The following is a 22104-nucleotide window of genomic DNA, read 5'->3' on the forward strand; positions in this document are numbered from 1 at the left end:
GCATCCAACATGTTTCAAACGTGCAACTTTTACTCTGAAGGTGAACCTATCCCACTTCCACTTTGCAATGAACTTTCTCAAATTTTACTACCGCTGGGCTAAAAATTAGTGGGTATTTACAGATACATGAGAAACTACAGACAACTATGACAATTTCCTGCAACCAAAGCAAGATCTAAGAGGTTTTTGATGCAGCAACCTTCTTTGCGACAGATTTTATCCAGTGACAGACAAAAACCACCATATTGGCCACATTCTTGACTAATGGGCACGTGGCATCACATGATAAACCTCAGCAGCTAAACCTACAACAGTTGAATACCTAATGCTTGTTTTAAACATCAGATTCTGACTGATGAATTCTGCTTTGATGAATTTCTGCTATTGCATTAACTGTAATTCTTAAACAGTTAATGCAACACTTTTGTTAAAGCCCTTGAATTAAAACAGAAAGTCTTCAATTACATCTTGATTGCTTTAGTTAAAATCTAATGATCCCTTTAAGAAAGTGTTTGGGAGAAAAAAATGTAATAAGCAGAGACCTCACACTCTGGGTGGGTGGCAGTCTGCCTCAACCAGCTCGGGTGAAAGGAGAGAAAAAAGTCCATGAGAAAAATTAATGCCTTATGGATCTATATTAACCCGAGACACGAGCACAGAGAAACTTTCCTCCTGCGATCTCTATCGGGAAATATCCAAGTGAAGTAAAAATACCCACAGTACATTTTGAGTGGAATCGTCTCAAATAACCTAGAAACTGTTTCATTCAGTGTTGTTTCATGTCAATCAAGCATCACAAGTGGTGCATGTATCGTAAGGCTAAAATTAGCCAGTGTCTTGAACCAGACGTGCAGTTTAGGCTGTGAAGGTACAGCTGGAAAATGGAATCAAGAAAGCAAATTGGGTCGACTTGACGTCTCTGAGATCGGCAGCACTTTTTATGAACATGAGAAGTCGGGACAACTGACAAATAGTTAAGGAACAACATCAGTGTGTCAAAAACATAACGAACGCAGGTAAAGAAAACTCTCTACAAAGTGTGTTTAAAATGCTAAAAAAGCTGCTCACTCACAGATGAAGATGCAGCCTTCATCACCAGACATGAATGTCCAAGAGTAATTCAGGCCAGGTGTTTGCTCTCTGCTGAAGCTTTGAGTGCACAGCGGTGGTCAGAATGGGACAGGAAGCAATCTAACCGGAACATTAATGATGTAGGAGCTCATCTGGCCCTGAATCCACCACAATTCACAAATTATTGACTGCAAAATGAAAAATGTGACCTTGATCTGAGCACAGTTTAGATGAAAAACCATTAGAAGAACATTGTGTGCAAGTTTCAATAAAATCTGACCGGGACTAAAGGAGTAGCAACCCTTGAGGTCATCACTCCTTCAGCCAGATGAGCTGAAAATAGCAGCCCTGCTGAAAGCTAGGCTTGCTCGTGATCATGACCTTTACTGGGAGATCGGCCAAACTTAAATCAGGTACAGATCGATTTTGATGCACCTGATCCCAGAACTTTTCGATCACACCTTGTATCTACTACTACTCTAGAAAACACACTGTAAGTTTTGATATGATTTTGTTGATGATCGCTGCTTGACCACCTTAAGAGTAAGAGCCACCAGTACTCCTTAACTATTGTCAAACTGTTACAAACTATTTTCCTGTTGCACATGCCATCAATTTATATTCACCTCTGCAAAAATGTTTCTGATAGGTACACTAAAGATGATTAAGGCATTTCATCATTATATGTAGTTTTATTTGCACGGCCCTTAGCTTTAAACAAACCCAAGTTTCCCTTTCTAACTGGTAGGATGTTAGTGGTGGAGAAGGACTCATGAGAATATACATGACTTATTTATAAATGATGGTGCAGCGACTACGATTGGATCAGTGTGTGCAATATCAGAGGACTTCCACAAAAAAATTGGACAGGAAAAAATAATAAATATTTTAGCTTCTGTGAATCTGAGTTGGTAATGATCTCTAGTTTCTCTATAACTTCAAAAGCTGGACTGAAATTAAATATATTATGTGTTTAAATACGTGGGTTGGCATTCAAGCTGGACAAATGTTTAGCAAATAACACTTTAACACTAATATTATATTAGATGATAGTTGAGTTGCTCTCTTCTTTTCCACAGCGAGCAGCTCCATGTGTGTGATCTGGAAGACTTTTACGCTGGATGCCTTTCCTCACATAACCCCCAAATGGATTTGTGTCTCTTCCCAGGATTGAACTGGAAATCTTCATTAGTTGAATGTGTAAACCACTACAGTATTTATCAAAGCATCAAAAATAAATTGGAAGAGTGGGCCACGAATCAAAATCCTTCCAATCAATGGAAGTCAAGCCATAAATCAAAGCAGCAAACTCACCGTTTTCTTACCAAGAGTTCAATTTTTAGGTTAATTCAGCTTCTGTATTTGTTCTCTTTTACAGTTATGCTTATGTCACTGTTGTGTCCATTTATCTTGCAGGCCTACATACAGTTTTTCTCCACTGGTAAAACTATAGCTATACTGTTTGTCTTATGATTTAGGGGTTATATACTCCAGGCTGCTGTTGCTTTTTATTTAGCCAACTCTGTGTTTCAGCAACAGGAGTCCTCCTCGGAGTTCAACCGATACAAGATGTAGAAAACATTTTGTTATATTTTTGTGTATACCTAAAAAAAAAAAAGGTTCTTCTGTTGTTTTAAGAGCTCTACATGGTGACAGAAATAGGAATGCAGGCCACTGGTTTTGTGTGGGACTACATTGAACCTAAGAGCAAAGTAAGGAAATTTTACCATCAGCCTACACAGAACAGCATCTCTATGACCTGATTAGACACTCAGTGATTTGGTCTAGTATGTGCATGTTTGCAACAGTAGTGTTTGTTAGTTTATGAGAAAAAAGGTCAAACCTAACCGCTCAATTCACTGATCATTCTGAGTTTGGGACGATGTGGAGAAGCGGGGCAGTGAAGCAGAGTGAAGTCTACTCACCCAGTCCTAAGCAAGATACTCTGAGTCCGGACTTTCCAAGGTTCCTGCATAAATAGGAAAAAAAAAATGTGTCAGGTCTCGATAAAATACAAACACCTCGGCGGAATGAACACATCACCAAACATGATCTGCATCATGTTTGGTGATGTGGATAATATTTTAAAGACGAGACTCATTTGTTAATCTGACCGATTACAAACTTTACCTTCAACAGTGTCTGCTTACAGGCATTTTCACCTGTAGTTGATATTAACCTGTGTATGCAGCAAAACGTCAAGCAGACTGACAGTCTGGAGACTAACAAGCTGGTCTTTTTTTTTTTACAAGACTCTGAATTTGGCTTTGCTTGACATAATCACATGACAGTTTGACAGTACGCTTCTCTTCCTGATTTCTCTGTGAAAAGTTAAAATGAATTTCACTCATCCAGGTCTCCAGGTAATCCTCCTATACAACCTGCATGGATGTATAGGAGGTGGAGATGATGATGAAGCTGATTAAAATGGTTAGCTGCCCTTTGATATTATGTTTCCATCCGCAGGGAGGAGAAAATCACACGGTTATTAATAACAGTGTGATGAAGAGAGAGACACGGGTTAAAGCAGGTTGGCAGAGTAATAGAAAACTACACCGGTGCAAACAAGATGCATCTAGCAGTGAGGATTATTTGCACACATGAAAGGTTAAAGAAAGATCGTAAAGGTGTCAAAACTGTGTGTGTGTGTTTACTATTGATGAGCTCTAATAGCCTCATTAGTGATGTCATTAACATACATCTTGCAGAGTATGTTTTGCATCCCTTTAGTATAAAAGTAATAAGACCGTCCTCTTATGGCACAAATCAGCATGCTGCCTGCAACCTTATTGACCCACCAAATCAAAGACACGCTGATAACAGTGTGCAGAGTATCTCAAGACATTTGCTCTGTTTAGCATTAAAAAAACCACTGGACTGAATAAATACACATAAAAACTAAATATTAATAACAATAATCTCTGCATTAATTATTCTTTTAGGGACAGCACAAAGATGAGTAAATGTAAAAGTTGCACATTTCTAGGGCTGATATGGGAACTAATGATTCCACCCTAAACATCTAGTGGGCACCTACCAACATTATCTAAATTTTTTGAAGCTGTGTTTGTGCCCAGCTGACAAATCTGATTGGTAAAATATGTGAAGAAGATTAAAGTAAATTAGTTGCAGTGATGGTAGTCATGAACATAAGCTGCCCTCTGTTAAATTCCTTAATCAACCAAACTGTTGTCCTCCATATCCAGATATACAAGTTGAATATTCACCGGGGACCTAGATTTCTCACCCCACGGTGTCCCCATGGATTAGTGTGTGATCAAGATAAAGTCACCATTGGACATAATAATGCAAATGCACACCAACCAACACACATACTCATAGCACACTTTTAATACTGACTTCTGGGGTTTAAGCAGGTGCAGGGATAAAACAGCCGCTCCAATTCATCAGCCTGTAGGCAACACACACGTGAATGATTTTCCTGGGGGAAGCTGTTACAATATGTTGTGCTTGCACTTTTGTACTTGCTACAGCACTGTAGTTTTAGAGGATAGTATATAATTGACCTGGAATTGTAATCTACGTCATCATTTTTATATAAAAACTTCTTATCGTTCGTTCTGCAGCCTGAAAAGTTGAAAGCCCAAAAAAGGAACCACTGTTCATCATGCTGCTGTACGCTCTGTATAAAAGTTGTGATGAAAGCATGCACAACTTTTTAAACCCCTAAAGCAGGACACACACACACACAGGACAATGAAAATATCGAAAACTTCCTTAATCCCTTTTATCTTTCCTACTGAAGTCTCTGACCACCTGTACTGCAAGTCCATACAGACAACATACAAGAACTTAAAAGTGCTGATAAAGTGGATTTTATCTAAATGTAACATTTTATCTATTTATTCATTGAAAGTTTATGTAAAAAAAAATAAAAACAAAAAATTTAATCCAACCAAGTTTACATTAAAACACATCATGGCCTCACTACAGCATCAGGTTTGCAGATTTTTATGGATTGGGCAGTGCATTATTCACAGCTGTCAGCATCTTTCATTTTGGCCCACCTGTCAAAACTACTTAAGTTTTTCATTACCGATGAGACCTTTGTATCAGAATACTAAATCAGGCATAAAAATCTGTTTTAGATGATGCATCAAATCCTCTGACACCTGTAAAATATCCAGAAAGGACATTAAGAACAAGGTGCTCTTGAACAACACGTAACAGGAGCTACTTTTACTCTGTAAACAGCAACAAAAAGTTATTATAAATTATGTTTTTATTGTATTACTACACTTTTATTATCCTTTAATAGTGAAATATGGTTAGAATCTGCTTCTTCGCCTTTTACCTGTTTATGATTTCCATACAAAGCCAAAGTTCATCCACTGAAGTTTCTTAATACTATGGTCAGAAAACCGTATTTAAGTACGCGTATGTACAGTAAATATGACCAGAACTTTTTCTGCAAATGACTGGAAGCTGCATTTTGCAGTCTTTCACCTGATCTTCACAGACTCAGGCTTTAGCCCTCCCAGTGACCCAGAACAGGAAAGCAATTTAGAAAATGTATAGAAATGTGTAGCTTCCAGTTATAGAAAAAATGAGGATATTTATAAAAAGCCCAAAGTTAAGGCCTTTATTCAGGGCAATATTTGAATTTAGATCATAGAAACTAGAGGTGCTGAGTCAGTCAGTGGATGCCCCTGCTGACGATTAATGATGATGCCTCTGTTTCCTGGCCACGACCATGAGCGATGATAATGCAGGTGCACTCTATTTAAGGTCTAAAGAGAAAAGCTTTGTTTGAGCCAAAACAGAGCATACATCTACCAACAAAGAACTAGTAAAGCAAAAAACTGCCCTCCATGATGACTAATAAAGAAGCCACCAATTCATTTAGACAGAGCATTTGTGCAGCAAATGTAATGATGATGGGCTATGTTTGTAATGTGGAGCCATCCTAAAACACTGCAGTATATAATGTCTGATAGTCTGACCTGAAAAACTCTAAAGAAAACTCAAAACTACAAAACTCTGAACTACAAAACAAACCATATAAGTCACGCAATGACCGACAGCCAGACAGCCTTGTTTCCAGTTTTAATTGTGGAACAGTTGGGGTGACAGTCAACACCTCCAAGTCTGAGGCCATTGTTCTCGGTGAAATACTTCTGGATTCAAGAGCAGAGGCTGTCACAACAAGATTAACGGGAAGGTGTAGTGTAGGGTGGACCAGTTGGTGCAGTGTCAGCAGTATTGCGGGCAGTGTACCAGACTGTTGTGGTTAAGAGACAACTGAACTGAAGGGAAAGCTTCCGATGTACCAGTTCATCTATGTCCGAACGTTAATCTGGGCAATGACCAAAAGAATAAAGTCTACAGGATTCTGCAGGAGGATCTAGAAAATGTGGCTGAGGGAAAGGACATGTGGCTGCCACTGTGACTCGACTTGGGATAAGTGGAAAATAATGAATGGATAGATGATCCGTTTCTACTTGACTCTTAACAAATCTCTACTATAACATTTACCATTATACCTGTGACAAAACTCCTGCCTCCAGTACATCCTATAGGTTGGTTCTGAGATATGAGATAAACACCCTACTGCATGTACACTAGCTATTGTGCAAAATGATTTGAACGTCCTAAAACAAAGAGTAGGTTTCCAGAATAAAACTTTGACTTTCCTAAATAACAGCAAAGCTGCAAACTTACTTGAATTTACCTCAGGGAATATAAAATAAGCACAAAAAAAATAATCTGCATGTTTTGTAGAATTTTTGTATTTCTCCAGTAAAACACATAACTTCTCAGATCAGGTCAGGCGGCCTGGTGAGCTGACACAATATGTCCTCTCATTCAGCTTTCTGAGGCTTTAATTACATGATGGATAAAGGAATGACGGTGATGATGATATTAGATGAGACAGAGAGGAGGTTTGAAAGAGGAAGAAAATACGATTGCTCTCTATGCTCCATAGATGAAGTAAGAAAGTGATTTCCCCCACATCAAAAGCTTCTTTCAAATGGTTCTTCATAGTTATGAAACCATTTACAGCCAGACGTAAATAACCAAGCCACCACCACCAAACACGCACATGCTAATGCAAACCAATACAGCCATCCTTTCCCATCAAATATTTATTGAAATATGAAACCTGCCCCCCCACAGTCACTTTTCCCAACAGATCTATCAAGCCTTCCCAACAATGAGCCTATTCATCTCCGCTTAAACATGTCTTCATTTGCCTGATGATGGACAGTAATGACTTTCTCTAATACCCCCGGCACTATAGGCAATATTATCCTCTCTCTTCTTCTGCCAAAAACAGCCTCTCTCTGTTTCTCTCCTGCAAGCCAGCAGTCCTCATCACAGATCTGTCACTGATTACCTCTCCCAGTATAGTAGTGAAAGGATCTGCAATCGGGAAAAAAGAAAGAAAAAATAGGTTGTATTTCAACTCTGCATTTTTAACATTAGTTTGTTTTTATTAGACAGCGGAGTGTAATTGGCCCAGAAGCATTGGGAATGATCTAAATGTGACAAAAGACTTTAGTGTCAGTGTTGCTTGTGCTTTAATCCCGTCATGATAATAATGACTAAGATGTCTGTTGACTGAGGCAGTGTCTAAGTTTGTCACCAGTCAGGTTGTATTTATTACTACGACTGGACTCATTTATTTTAGATGAAATAGCAGATAAAAGCTGGCAGACAGGAAATTTCCCTGAATTTGAAAGTAAACGACCGATAAATATGCCCTGCTGCAGCGGGTGGAGTAGGCAGTTATCATTTGTCATAATGACAAACAGAAAGCTGCCCAGATGATGTAGGAGACGTCTATGAGAAGAGGCGCATATAAAATCTCTATGCCAGTTAACTTCGCTTCCTAAACCTAACCAACTAGTTTTGGTGTTGAAATACACGGTGTGAAAATAACTGTGAACATCTGGCTCTTCAGTTCAACATATGCCTGCATATATGTGGACTTTTATTTACAGTGAAAACACCGATATCCTTCAGCAAAGGTGCAACTACTGCCTTTCTGAGCCGCTGGTACTTACAGGAAGATGCCCACTGGTGAAAAATATTGAAAACAGGTGGAAAGCACTTTAAAACGAATTCATACTTTCCTATCAAAACTTTACGAATTCATATTAGTTGAAATGTTTGCACCTTTTTCTCTTTATTTATTCATGTGCATGAAACACTTTTAAAACCCAAATCAATAAACACTGTACACTTTATTTTGAGGTACAACTGATTTTAAAAAGTGCATCACGAGGCAGCCTATCTGCTCTTGTTATTAGATGATGTCTAACAAAATAATTTCAGGTCTACCATTGGTTTGATGATATTGTGGATGGATCTTTTAAATAGATTAGTTTCACATTTGCAACCCTATTGCAAATTAAAATCAAATTGCTTCTCGTGATATGCAGAAACAGTAATGAGCCACAAGAGACTGGCTGACACACTTCTCCATCGAGTGTAAAACAGTCTGTGAGAAAGAGAGACAGAAAGAGAGTGTCAGAGAGAGAGGGGGGACGACGACGAGGCACTGGATGCATGCCTAAAGGCCACCTGAGCTCCGGATAAAGTAGGTTACAATGTTACAGTAATCACACTAATTCTGGCAGCATACGTTGTTTGTCTGTGGCATCGCTTAATGGAGACATCCCTGTTTAAGTGCTTTAGTTTCTTGTACTTGTATCTGTAGATATTGCAGCACTCAGATCAACTCCTTTGCATGTCATTTTTCCACATATTCTCACATATGCCCTGACCTTCACATTCATCTCCATTTGTACATTTTTTTTTACAGCTTGTCCAGTTCAGGGTTACGGAAAAAAGCTAGGCTATACCCTGGTCAAGACACCAGTCTCTCACAGGGATAAACACAGTGAGAGACAAACCAACTCACACCTACAGTATTGTGCAAATGTCTTGAGTCACTCTTCCTTATATATTTTTAGAAAAATGGGGGGAAAGGTGCAGTGATTTACTAAAATGTGAGAAACATATATGAAAATACAGTGTAATATTTGATATGACCACCTTTATTCTTTATTTATTCCATTATTCTTGTCTTCAGGAGTAGTTCTCCAAGCATTTGAAGGACATTCAAAGCTCGTCTTTGGTTGTTGGCTGCCTTTTGTTCCGCCCTCAGTCAAGATGATCCAACTCTGCTTCAATGACACTGAGGTCTGGACTCTGGGGAGGCCAATCCATGACTGATAGGGTTCCACTGTGTGTTTTTCTATCCAGGTATGCTTTCACATCATTAGCGGTGTGTTTGCGATAATTGTCATAGTGAAGAATGAAGCTGTTTCCAATCAGATGCTTTTTAGACAGTATGGGATGTGGATATCATACTGGTTTTCTGTGTCCAAATTACACAAAATTTGAAAAGATCTCCAACACCACTGGCTGATTAGCAGCCCCAGTCGATGACAGAGCCTCCACCAGGCTGTAGATGGCTCCTTCATACATACTTTCATTAATTTGAACAAAAATCTTCTGTAATTTGGTGTACATCAACTTTTTCTCCCTGTTTCCCTGATTAAGAATAGTTTCTTGACAGCCACTGAGACCATTTCTGATGAGGCTTCAGTGAACAGTAGGTGGAGATCTTGAGGGCCTAATGTATTTCTCAGGTCCTGTGTCAGGTCTTTGCCTGATTTTTTTCAAATTTCCATGGGAGACTAGGGTTGGGCGATATGTAAAAACTTTCCAACCAACAAACTTAAGTCCAATAAATGATGGGCAGAGCAATGTAATCATGCACGGACTGATCCAGATATGGATGAACTAATTGCCCCCAAAAAAATAATGTTGTCAATTTGGGATTTCTTTGGCTTTAAACTGGATGAAAGATGTAAACCCAAGGATGCAACCGAAGCGGTGTGCCACTTGTGCTCAAACATGACTACCTTGCATGGGCATGTATGTGTCCACTATCCGAACACTTTCTGAACATAGGCTACTTCCTTTCTTTCTTTCTGTTATGAGTTTGAGTAAATTAATCGCTGCATTTGGGCACACTCTGAGGAGGGTGCATTTGCTCGCAGATGGAAGAGGGTGCTGTTAAAACAGCGCCATAATTTTTTTTTCTGTTGACTGCTTCTATTAGCTCCATCATTATTAGCAAACTTTCTCATGGGCAAATAAATAAATAGCCCTTGTAAAAAGAATCGATAGTCAATATATCCGCCAGACTATGGGAGAAATTGCATACTGTGCTGAGATATGCCAAGTTGTGTGCAAGTTGATTTGCTAAGTGTTAGGAAATCAAACTCTCAAACTGTGTTATCTTTGGCATTTGCTGTAAATTCAACAAAATGGAAATACATTGTGTTTTTGTCATAGAGCAAGTGCCTCAAGATGCAAGAATTATAATAGTTTATTTGCAAAGTTGGTTGTTTTGTGTAGACTGGTTCATCTCTCAGATCTCTCAGAGATCATCGAGAAGTGTCTTAACAAACAAAACAATAAACCTCTGAAAATGTCAGGTATAAAGAATGGACTGAAAATGAATGAAAAAGCAGCCAACGCCAAAAGGAAAAAACTATTGCTCAATACCACTTTTGAAAAGTCTTAAAACCCTGGAAAGAAAATATAATGAAACAAGGGGTACCTCAAGACTTTGTGCAGTACTGTAAAGTCAAGTTACAATCACCAGTTAACCTAAAATGCCTGTCTCTGAAGTCTGAGTACCAGAGAGAACACACCCCCATACAGACATACAGGGGTGCGGTGACACCGCTGTGTCCCATGTAGTAAATTGATCAGACCTTGTTTCCACCTCTCTGTTACTCAGTTATTTAATTCTAGATTAAATTAGAACAAAAAATAAGACATTTTATTTAAAACACATTTAGATGAAGCAAAGTAATTACAGAAACATGCATATATATAAATAAAGTGTTTTGCCAGTAGAGAAAAAGATCGGTTTGAACTATGTAAACTAAAAATATGCAGCGTTGTGAGTCATTTAAAAGCATACTGTATAATCACATTGTTGCCATGAGTCCTCCTCCTCTGACACAAACCAACATCGTTGCTGTCCTCTCACTTTCCTTTCACCTCCCACTTACGTGCCACCATCTTTTAAACATTAACTCGCTACACGTTTCTTCTGACTGCATGCGTCACTATCGATCACATGTTCAACGGTGAAGCCAAAGTAGAAAATGTAAAAAACAGAACATAGGGATAGATACTGTACTGTATGTGCTCCTTTGTTTTGTTTTTGTCACAGCTGGAACTGAATCGTTTTTTTCTTGCGTTCTCGCCATCTGTCCAACTCCTCGATTCATCTTTGCCGACTTAGCTTCACCATGAAGAGTAACTGGGCCAAGTCCTGTTAGTTATTTTTTTCTACACTGAAATATGAATAAATAAATACAAGTAGGAAGAGTAAATGAAAATGTATGATACTATATAAGCTTTGTGTGTGACATGCACATTTACAAGCAAGCAAAGTACTAATATGCGCTAATTATGTCAGTGGAGATTAAATAGAAACCGCTTTAAATAATTACCACGCAGTGTGGACTTACTGTGTTGCCTATTTTAACTGGTTCCTTGTCACAAAGAGAGCAATGATAGATTAAAAGACTTCATTTTAAAGATGAAACTTTCCTGAACCAAATCAATAAATGAAGGAAAAAGTCACACTTTTATGGGACTAACTGAACACAAGTTTGTTCAGCTGTGTACAGAAATCTTGAGCCAATCTCATTTCTTTAGATTAGAAAAATGGGACATTGAAACATGTGCAAACATACAGTACATATACAGTATAACAAGCTTAAAAGTCTTCATTTATCACCAGAGCTTGAGCTCTCTTACACAACCTCTCTTGTCTTAAACAGTCTTCAGGAATAGTTCTCCAGGCCTCTTGCAGGACATTCAAAGCTCGTCTTTGGATTTTTCTGCCTTTTTTTCTGATCTCTGACCAGATGACCCCACACTGGTTCAATATTGCTGAGGTTCTGAGGAGGTCAATCCATGACCGATCGTAATCCTTTGTGTGTTTTTCTATCCAAGTATGCTTTCACTGCAGGGCAGCGTGTTTGGGATCAATGTGCCTTCCAGGTGATACTTTTCTGCATTGTAAGTCCATCAATTTTGACAAGATCCCCAACACCACTGGCTGAAATGCAGCCCCAAACCACAGATGGTTCACCCCAAGAATTAGGTTCCCTTTTTATAGGTCAGTGTCGTGTTGTTTAACATTAAAAAAAAAAGGAAAATGGTCAGGTAGGAGGACGAGACTGAAAATGAGTGAAAAACTACTCCACTGGAGAACTAATATCTTAAACCACAGCCTTATTAAACCCTTTATGAAATAAACAGTAATATTTGTAACTTCTACTACTTTTGTCCCAGAAAAGGAACAAACCAACCAACATGTGTGACCACAGATCTCCATGTTACTGTTATGTAGTGTCCTTAAGGCTGCAGCTCTAACACAAATTAATAATTCATTTTTTCTTTCTAATATTGTCTACTACTGTGGAGCTCAATTGGAAAACGTACCAATGCCCGTTATTGCAGAAAAAAGAGGCTAATTCAGTTTTTATGTGGAAATATGCTCACGTGTGCCCTATACATACATGTGCGTGTGTCTATACATCCATTTGCATCAGCTCACATGTTGTGCCTGCTAGTGGGTCCATCTGAGCGAAAATGTTTCCGTGCACTATAGATCAGTGTCGTGTTGTTGGCATATGTTGGTGCATACACCAAGGAGCAGTCTCAGCAGTGGGGTTATTCAATGTCGGTTAAAGCTTGCGCATTGAGTGGGTGGGGTAAAAAGGTAATGGGAGGAGCTCTTAAAGCCTGCACACAGACAGAGTAATGCAGCAGCCTGTGTATGGGAGCAATATAAAAGCTTTCACCTAGCAATGAGGGCGAAATAATACGACTAATAGGAGCAGCAGGAGGTGAACGTTCAGCCAATCAGTCTTTGGACAACTTTACAGTTGTGTGAGTGTGAAGAAATTTAAGGTTTCACCTGTGTGTACATAAGTGCATGTCTGTGCATTATAATAACACTCCTTAAGTTCCAACTGTCCATCCAGTTAAGGGTTGCGGGGTGGGGGAGGGGCCTATCCCAGCTCCCCTTTTGGCCCATACATATATACCTACAGAGATGTATACAAATAGGATCCTGGATCGGGTGCCAGCCCGTCCCCAACACATTCACACCTATGCGAAGTTTAGATTGAGCAGTTAACCAAACCCCACTAACTGCATGTCTTTGGATTGTGGGAGAAAGTCAGAGTACCTACACAGTCACGGGGAGAACATGCCAACGACACACAGAAAAGCCCCAGGCAAATGGTGGATTCAAACCTCGGACCTTCTTGCTGTGAGTCAACAGCGCTAACATCCAGACCTCCATGCTTTCCACTCTTTAAGTTTACAAATACAAACTCTTTTTCTGGCATGATTTAATGGACGTCCTGACCCAGAAACATAAGATATCATGGTCCTGGGTCTGACCCTGCGTTTTTGACTTTGGACTATCAATTGTTTTTTTTATCATCTGTAGGACTCCTCCTCAAATATCTCCCAGTTTCCCTGGTTTGGCTTTATAAACATTGTTCCTATGTTCGCTGGTTATTGGAGAGTTGTTTTCTGTTAATCACTTCCATCATCTGAGTCTACTTTTGGGGTCCACTCTCTCCACTACAATATGACTTGAGGATATGATAAGCTCTTGGTATGCTGCATGCTCTGTAAGCTACTTCAAGGGGAAACTGATTGAGAACTGGAAGAAAATTTGACACAAGCGAAACATGGACACGAGGAATGAGTTCAGCTCGCTGTACAAGGAAATAATAAAAGGACCTACAGTGTACTGTAATTCAGCCCCCACAATAGGGGAATACCACCAGGAGCTATAATGGATCAGACACTCCCATCTATTCAGCTCTGTTGGAACAGGATTGCAGTTGTAGTGATCCCCTTGTTATGAAAAAATACATACATGCTTAATTTTTCTCTTGAGGCAAATCTGCATTAAGTTAGATATTTAAAATGCAAATTACCAACAATTAGCTTCACGCTTACAGAAATGAGCCGGGAATATATATGCACAGATGTAATGGTGTTATTGTTGTACGTTTGCTCACGAGGGGCGAGAGAAATGAAAAGACGTGTGGATTCCGGTAAAAATCAGTAGGCACCGTTAACTGTGCGTACACGTTACTGGCACAGCAGAACAGTTGCAGAAGGACACAACCGGGCACAGCGCTGTGTGCGTCTGCAGTGACTCAGACTGGCTGCGTAGGCAAGGATACTCATCACTCAGGCCTGAATCATTCTGCCAAAGTCTCTGATCTAGTTGTTGTCAAGTGGCCTTCTTGTTCAGCGTTAGTGGTTTCCAAAGTATCTCGGGGAAAGAAAGGCAATTTCCACAAAACATGATCCATACCGCTACAGAGCCTCTGTTGGTGAGTCAGGTAATTCTCTCATCTGTTGTTCTATAATTTTTCCCTTTGCCATATTGAACCAAGCTGATATCCATCATCCCAAAACAGCACCCCACTCATGCAGGCGCAAATCAATTTCCCTTCAATTTTCAGAGGTGCTGACTGCAGATATTTCACGCTACTGTCAAAAACTATTCTTGAGGGGCTTTTTGCAGTAGATTATGATACTGTGGGGGGGGGGGGGGGGGGGGGATCTGCAGCAGCTTCAAGTGAAAACTAAGGACAGACTGTTGATGAAATCCTGAACTGAAATATATTTTCTTGTTAGTTTGCAATATTTTGATTTCTGGCAGCGCAGAAACAGAAATATTGTACAATTTTATGACAGGCTGTATATAAAAACGTCATTTTGAAGCCTTGGATTTGGCATTTTAGATGTTCCCATCATTTTGAAACCAGACTTGACAAGCAAGAGTGGGCTCTAATGGAAAAACCAGGGACAAGGCAGGCTAACACCTTATGACTTATCAATTACAAGGCAGCCCTCCATCATAGCTTGCTTTATTGTCTATTTCCTGTAACAGGAACTGAAACTCCCAACTGAGACCATAAACTCGTGAGGGAAGTGTTCACTGAGGTCATAAACCAAGTTAGAAGGGGATGTTTTCCCTTCTTCTATACATTTCTATAAATCTGGACTTCTTTTTCAAAGCCAGGTGATTCACCCTCTCCTGGCCAATAGAGAAAGTGGATTTGCTTCACTTTTCAGGCATTCAGACAAGCAGATCAATATACACGTACTTACACATGTCCACTGTTTCAGAAAACTGCAAATTTGTTTGGATTTGTTATTTGAGAAGAACAAAATGAATCCATTTTTTTTCAAAGTGTCTAACAACAGATCTTTCTGGTTTAATTTCCCCGAACCTCAACTGTGGTCCTACATGACTCAGAGCCTGGGGGCAAAACAAAGCAAACACTAAATGAGATTTTTCAGTGATCCCACATTTTCCTTCAGCAAACACTGTACCCACACAGAGAGGCACACATGCATACACACAGGCGTGCACAGACACAAACACACACACCTTAAAGGCTGTTTCGTTGTGATGCTTTTGTTAACTGTTCTGAGATTCTGCACTACGATCGTGACTATATTAAAAAGGTCTCTTTCCTGTTGTTGAACACGGATTTCCACGCAGAGGGAGAGAAAATGAAGATGTGGATAATAAGAGCAGACAAAAAGAGTGACCGACCAACTGACCCAGAATTAGTAGCAGTGTATTTACTAGAGAAATTATGTCAGCAAGCTTCTTGTCTCGTTGTAATGTGCCACATTAATCAAATAACATTTTACTAAGTTTAAAAAAATTTTTTTTAAAAATCACAGATTTCAGCATCAGCCAGAAGACACACACACACACACACACACACACACACACACACACACACACACACACACACACACACACACACACACACACACGTTTTGATTATGAGCTTTCAAACGTGGTAGTCTTTTCTTTTTTAATTTAGTTTCCAAATCACAACAAATTACACACAAACCTCTGAAGTATTGACAAAACAATGAAAAAGAAAGCGATTATTTAAAATCTGTAAACATGAGGTGGATGATCAGTGCAGCGCTGTGCCAGGTGAGGCTGATGCTTCATTGTGAGCATGGGGATAGAGGGGTACACTGCTGTAAGCGTCTGAAATTTATGTTTTAGTGTTTCAGACGACTTTTCTTTCACTTTCACTTTCTTCACAAACTTAACAACTTAAATCGAATCTCTGCGTACATGTCGCTCTGCTTTTGCTGCTATAAAATATCCATCTCACCGACTCGGAGTAACAACAAAATTGTGATCACACCACCGTTATGTATTTGCAGACCTTGTAATTTACTGATGATTTCTATCACTATGTGCTTGGAATAATGTTGTGAAAGGGTCTCTGATGTTTTTGGGGTTTTTTCCATATTAACTCCAAGAGAATCTGTTGCACAGGTTCAAGCTCCCGGCTTTGCACAGGAGTTTGTGCTTTAACATGAACAGCTGGTCCAGCATCATCGGCTGGATGATAAAAACATAATGCAAGATTAACATGTCAGACTAAATTATCATATATATTAAACATTATTTGTTGGCTAAACTCAAATAGGTTGTTGTGAATTTTGCATTTCACAGGCTTTTAAAAACGACAGCCACTGCAGATTCCCATTGGATCCAAATTAAGGATGCCACTTGCAACATTCCCATTATCAGACTTGGAGAAACACTAATCCTGTTTAAACAGGGATTAGCATGTATTTCTGCCTGAAGTTCTCTGCAACTAAATGAGGAATTAACAAGCTTCATACAAAATAACACATTTTCACACTGTAACAAATAACATTTGGGACATCTGGGGCACTAAAGTCCATTTTTACACCGAAATCTTGATTCAAACAGTCTGTCAGACACACCAGAGTGCACACATACAGATGAGCCTAAAAGCTGTAACAACTGCTGGCAGAGAGTCAAGACCTAGTTTTAACAGTTCACCCCCAAACCAAATTACCATTATTATTTTTATTTTATTTTTATGTTTCTCTGGCCTGCAGTGCTATTTATGCACTCCCATATGGAAAAGATATATATAAATCTTTGTTTTGTTTTTATCTGTCTTGTATGAAACTTGTATGCACATATAAGATCCCTTGAAAAATTATACAATGAAACTTGTATGTTTTGTATACTTAGTAAAAAAAATACATGAAAGTAATGAGAAAGTGGCCACTTTCATGAGTAAATCATATATGTTTTTACTATTTCTTTTCCATATGGGCTGTCCAGGCACGAGTTGCCAAGTTTTGTGGTTATCAGCTGTAGAGATGTCTGCTTTCACTTGGATATAATGGAACCAGATGGCACTTGCCTTGTGGCAAGCATCAAAAAAATCATTTGAAAGCCTCGGCAGAATGTCTCTTTTCAGAAATCATAGATGGAATTTTTCTTCTGCAGAGTGATACAGTTTCTGTGAGCACCACAGCCCGGGGATTATTTGAATTATGTGGCGAACCCTTTAATACAGAGGAACAGTAATGAGTTTGCAGTGTGCATTATTAAGATGTACAAATTAGGAGAAGTGTACCACATCAGCAGCTGTTAAATAAAACTCAGCATATCTGTCTGATGTCTAGAAATATGGCAGCTATTGCCACCTGTACAGCATGTCTGTTGCTGTGACAAGGACCACAAGGCTGATCTGTTTCTCTGTATTGAGAATCATCCCCGAGCAGCAGAGGATCAGCCAGCGACATAAGGACAGGACAAACAGAGCCACCTCAGATATACTGTATCTAAGTGGTGTTGTCACTAGATGATTTGTAGATCGAGTCCCTGAAGCAATTTGGAAAACACAAGCGAAGAAGTGAAATGAGCATACACGATCACTGCCAGCTGTGCACATATGAAGTGGGTGCACGAGTAAAATTAAAAATTAAATATGTTTTCCTTCCAACTGTAGACACCCTATCTAAAATGTACAAATAACAAAAACTCACCATTTAGCAATAACAAGAGGCTCTTTGTTGTGTTTTCTTTTAAGCTGTTTGTTCAACTAATCCTTATTGGCTGCTTTATACATTAATTAGGACTTCAATCAATAAAGGAGATTAATACATGGGCACACACTCACACACTTTCAGACAAGCCAGAGAGTCTGAAACAAAACAATAATAGTAATAAATCAAGAAATTTTACAAACTTTACTTTACAACAAAATTAGGAGCCCAAATGGAAACATACATCCTTTATGAGATCTTTTAATCTATAAAGACAAAGAGGCAACATTGCTGTCAAGCAAAAAAAGTTGATGTAATCTCCTATTCAGGCAGTCTAATTCATGCAGCCTATAGCAGGGAAACAATGGTCGTCCGATGAATGCCAAACAATTAGTCTAGACCTTTATTAATTATTTAAACATAAGGATTTCTTTCATCTACTGGGTCACGGTCGGTACGTTAGAGATGCATGATATCAAATTGCTATGCTACAAGGGAGAAACCTCAATATGTCTTTAAAAAGCACGAAGAAAATTACAGTAAATGATAAGCTGCTAAGCGACCAAGAGAAACGCTATGGAGGCATATCACGCAAAATAGACTACTTAGGTGTCCTGATGACTCTGTGTTGCTGAAGTCCCAGTTATTACTTATCATTCCAGTTAAAAACCATTGCAATATAAATAGATGGGTTTTTTTTAATTATTATTATTAGTTTTTATTATTGGTCTTAACTAGGAAACACAAGGACGTTGCTAAAGACATTGTCACTACTAATGGACCATATAGAATAACCAACTGCATGTATGCCTGTATTACTGTAACATCACTAATCAGGGTGGCACTGTGGTGTAGAGCTAAGCACTAACATGCATGTGTCTTTGTCTGATTCTAAAGTAGCTGTAGATGTCTGTCTGTTTGTGTTACGCCTGTGATGGACTGGCGACCTGCCAGGGTGTACCCCGCCTCTCACCCAACGACAACTGGGAGAGGCTCCAGCTACCCGACTACCCTGTGAGGAGTAAATCTGGTAAAGCTAAAGGTACGGTTTTCTGTGGTACTCCCAGCATAACTTAAAGAACACTTGACTCTTTGTAATAAAGACTACAGTCTGCAGTGCTTCGAGCACTTCTGCTACTTTTAGATCGCTCCCTGGAAGTCACATTTTCACTTGCGTTTCTGCATCTCTGATGTATGCTGGACCTTCTCCACTGTGTTTAAAATGTGACCTGAATTTCCGTCCGGGACGAAATTGCAAAAAGCCAAATCTGGCAAATCACACTAAACTTTTCAATGCACTTTGAACGAGTGCAATGGCATGCAACAACAGTTCTGCAGATTCTTCTCACTGAGGAGTTTTCAGTTGAAATTAGCACTGACAGTCCAACCCCAGGGAACTGAGGACCACCTGGCCCTGCACCTGACCTGATGTGCTGCTGGGGCCTGGCTCTTATTATCACTGATGATCCTAAACATGAAAGTTGGGTCAGCTTGACATGAACGTTCACTGCAATAGTCCAGATGTGCTTCTGCAAGTGGTTAGTATACAAGGAAGAACTCTAAAGACAACAGCAGGGCTGAAAAGTGGTTCAGAGGTGCACAAGGAAATGAGTTCAAAGAGAATAGAAGCAAAATTCAAACCAGGGGTGCTTTTTGCTTTTGATCTCATGAAGAAATCAGCTGAAGATCTCCAAATGATGTCTGATGCCAAAACAAAGTATCTAGTTGTTTATTTTCCTGACCCAGAACAGAGAGACCCATGAGAAAGAAAACAAAAAGCTTTATCTTGGGGTAAACACACATTGTAGATAATCAGTTCACCCACCCTCTACTTGGTAAAAAAAAAAAAAAGGAAAATAGAAGTAATAATTGTCTATAACCCTGTTTAAAACTCTCCCCAAAGAGACTGTCGCTGCTGAGTGGAACACATGCAAGCAAGGTTTCACTTCACCATGATTAAAGGAGGAGAATATATTCACTTTAATAGGCTGCGATGACCCTCGGGGGTTTCCATCATGGGTAAAGCTGTAAACTAAAGTGGAACAACTTACACAATGAAACACCATCAAAAATCACTGACGGCCAAAAAACTCGCATCTGCAAGACACAAAAGTAGACATGCAAACAATCTGCAAGCTGTTGAATAAACACACACAATCGCATATGCAAGCAATAACGAGACAAATCGCAGCGTGTCAAAAATCTCTTTCAAAACATCCACAACATAGTACTGACACAAGTTCAGAAACTGAATTGAATTTTACTCATGTGGAGAAAAGTCAAAGCCAGCACATTTTCTAGCGATCACAGTGCTTGTTGGGGGAACTGAAGTGTGTGGGCCACAATCAGTAAATCCTTCAGAACAGCCGACCAGAAATGCTCTGATGGGATTTTCTTTAAGTTATCGCTTTATAGACTTGATTGAACACATGTGCACACAGACTCTCACACCACTAACACGAGTACAGGCGCAGAGCCACATACAGACATACCATAAATTGGTGGACACAGGCGCATGCACTCCCACATACAACTGCATGCGCGCACACACACACACACACACACACACACACACACACACACACACACACACACACACACACACACAGATAGTACTGCGAGTGCACACACTGTTAGAAGAGCATCTTAATAAATGTCATAAAGCTGCTGTGGAGCGTAAAAGTCATAATATACCAGCACAGGCTTTTCTAAGAAACAGTCAAGCCTGGCCGGTTCTACGTACAGCACATTATTATTACTCACTGCTGTTTCCACGCCGTTATCACTGCATATTTATAGTTCTAATAAAAAAAGAAAACCGAAATGAGCTATGATTCTTAATCATACTTTTTCATAGATATAAAAAAGGTGGAAATGTCTTTTCACACAACAAAACTGAGGCTCTGTAAACTGACACTGCTCAGGGGGGAAACCCAATCAAATTGTATCAGATTATGGTTTTTGTTATTGTTCTAAATCTCTCTGATAACCTTTATACTGAACACACTTAGAGCTGCATAATGTTTCTTTTATTTATCTGTAATATATCTTTCGCTAGGTTGTCTAATTAATTGATAAGACCCTATACTGTATACTGTGCAGTGTACAAGGAGACCGGCTGACATTCAGACTGCTTCACTATTTAAATTCAGCCTCTGTGTCCCTTTGAAGGATCAACAATTGTCTTCAGCGCTTTGATTCAGTTCTTCACAAACTAAGTTAACCTTTGCTAAACTAAGGTTGACTTTACAAAAGGTTTACAGCTTAAACACCGTGAGAAAAGTCGAGCATTCACTAAACTGACATAGAAAACAAGATGCATCCAGTACCGTGTAACTGAAGCTGAAATCTGCACACCAGAATTATTCAATATATAGGAAAACTTGTGTTCCAGCACTTATGTCTCCTTGTAATACTTTCTAAACACTTCATGATTGATTTGGGCACAATAGAGTTTCTCAAATCTGCTAAAATAAATGTCAGTTAGTCGATATGTCGGTGAGTCTAGCATGGAAGTGAATTAGTTTATGTAAGTCCGGCAGCATAGTCACCAGAATAAAAAGGCTTGTGGTGCTTCCTTACCATGGGATCAAGCTTTCTTAACAAGCCTGCACCACTTGTACCTCACTTCATTAAGTACACCTTACTAGCACTGGATTAGTCCCTCTGTTGCCTTCAGAGGTCCTTGTATTCTTCATGACATAGATTCAACGAGGAGCTGGAAACATTCCTCAGATGACAGCATCACACAGTTTTGTCAGCTGCACATCCATGATGTGAATCTCCTGTTCCACCACATCCCAAAGGTGCTCTACTGGACTGAGATCTGGTGACCGTGGAGGCCATTTGAGTACAGTGAACGCATTGCCATGTTCAAGAAACCAGTTTGAGATGATTTGAGTTTTGTGACATGGTGTGTTATCCTGCTGAAAGCAGCCATCAGAAGATGGGTAGACTGTGGTTACAAAGGGATAGATATGGTGGGCAACAACACTCAGGTAGGCTGTGATCAAAGCTCAGCTGTTACTAAGTGGCGCAAAATGTGCAAAGTGAAAAAGCACCAGCCTTAAGCATTGA

General features: G+C 39.4%; 1 protein-coding gene across 4 annotated transcripts in view; it reads right to left on the bottom strand.

Moving 5' to 3' along the window:
- kcnab1a (potassium voltage-gated channel subfamily A regulatory beta subunit 1a) overlaps window positions 1-22104 on the bottom strand; it is a 136500-nt gene that overhangs the window by 29697 nt on the left and 84699 nt on the right. For all 4 annotated transcript variants that reach the window (XM_076892278.1, XM_004561356.4, XM_004561357.4 and 1 more), the window contains exon 2: window positions 2997-3040. In XM_076892278.1, the coding sequence (XP_076748393.1) occupies window positions 2997-3040 (44 nt within the window). The remainder of the gene's footprint in view (window positions 1-2996; window positions 3041-22104) is intronic.

Source organism: Maylandia zebra, linkage group LG14, assembly GCF_041146795.1.
Source record: "Maylandia zebra isolate NMK-2024a linkage group LG14, Mzebra_GT3a, whole genome shotgun sequence".
Lineage (NCBI taxonomy): Eukaryota > Metazoa > Chordata > Actinopteri > Cichliformes > Cichlidae > Maylandia > Maylandia zebra.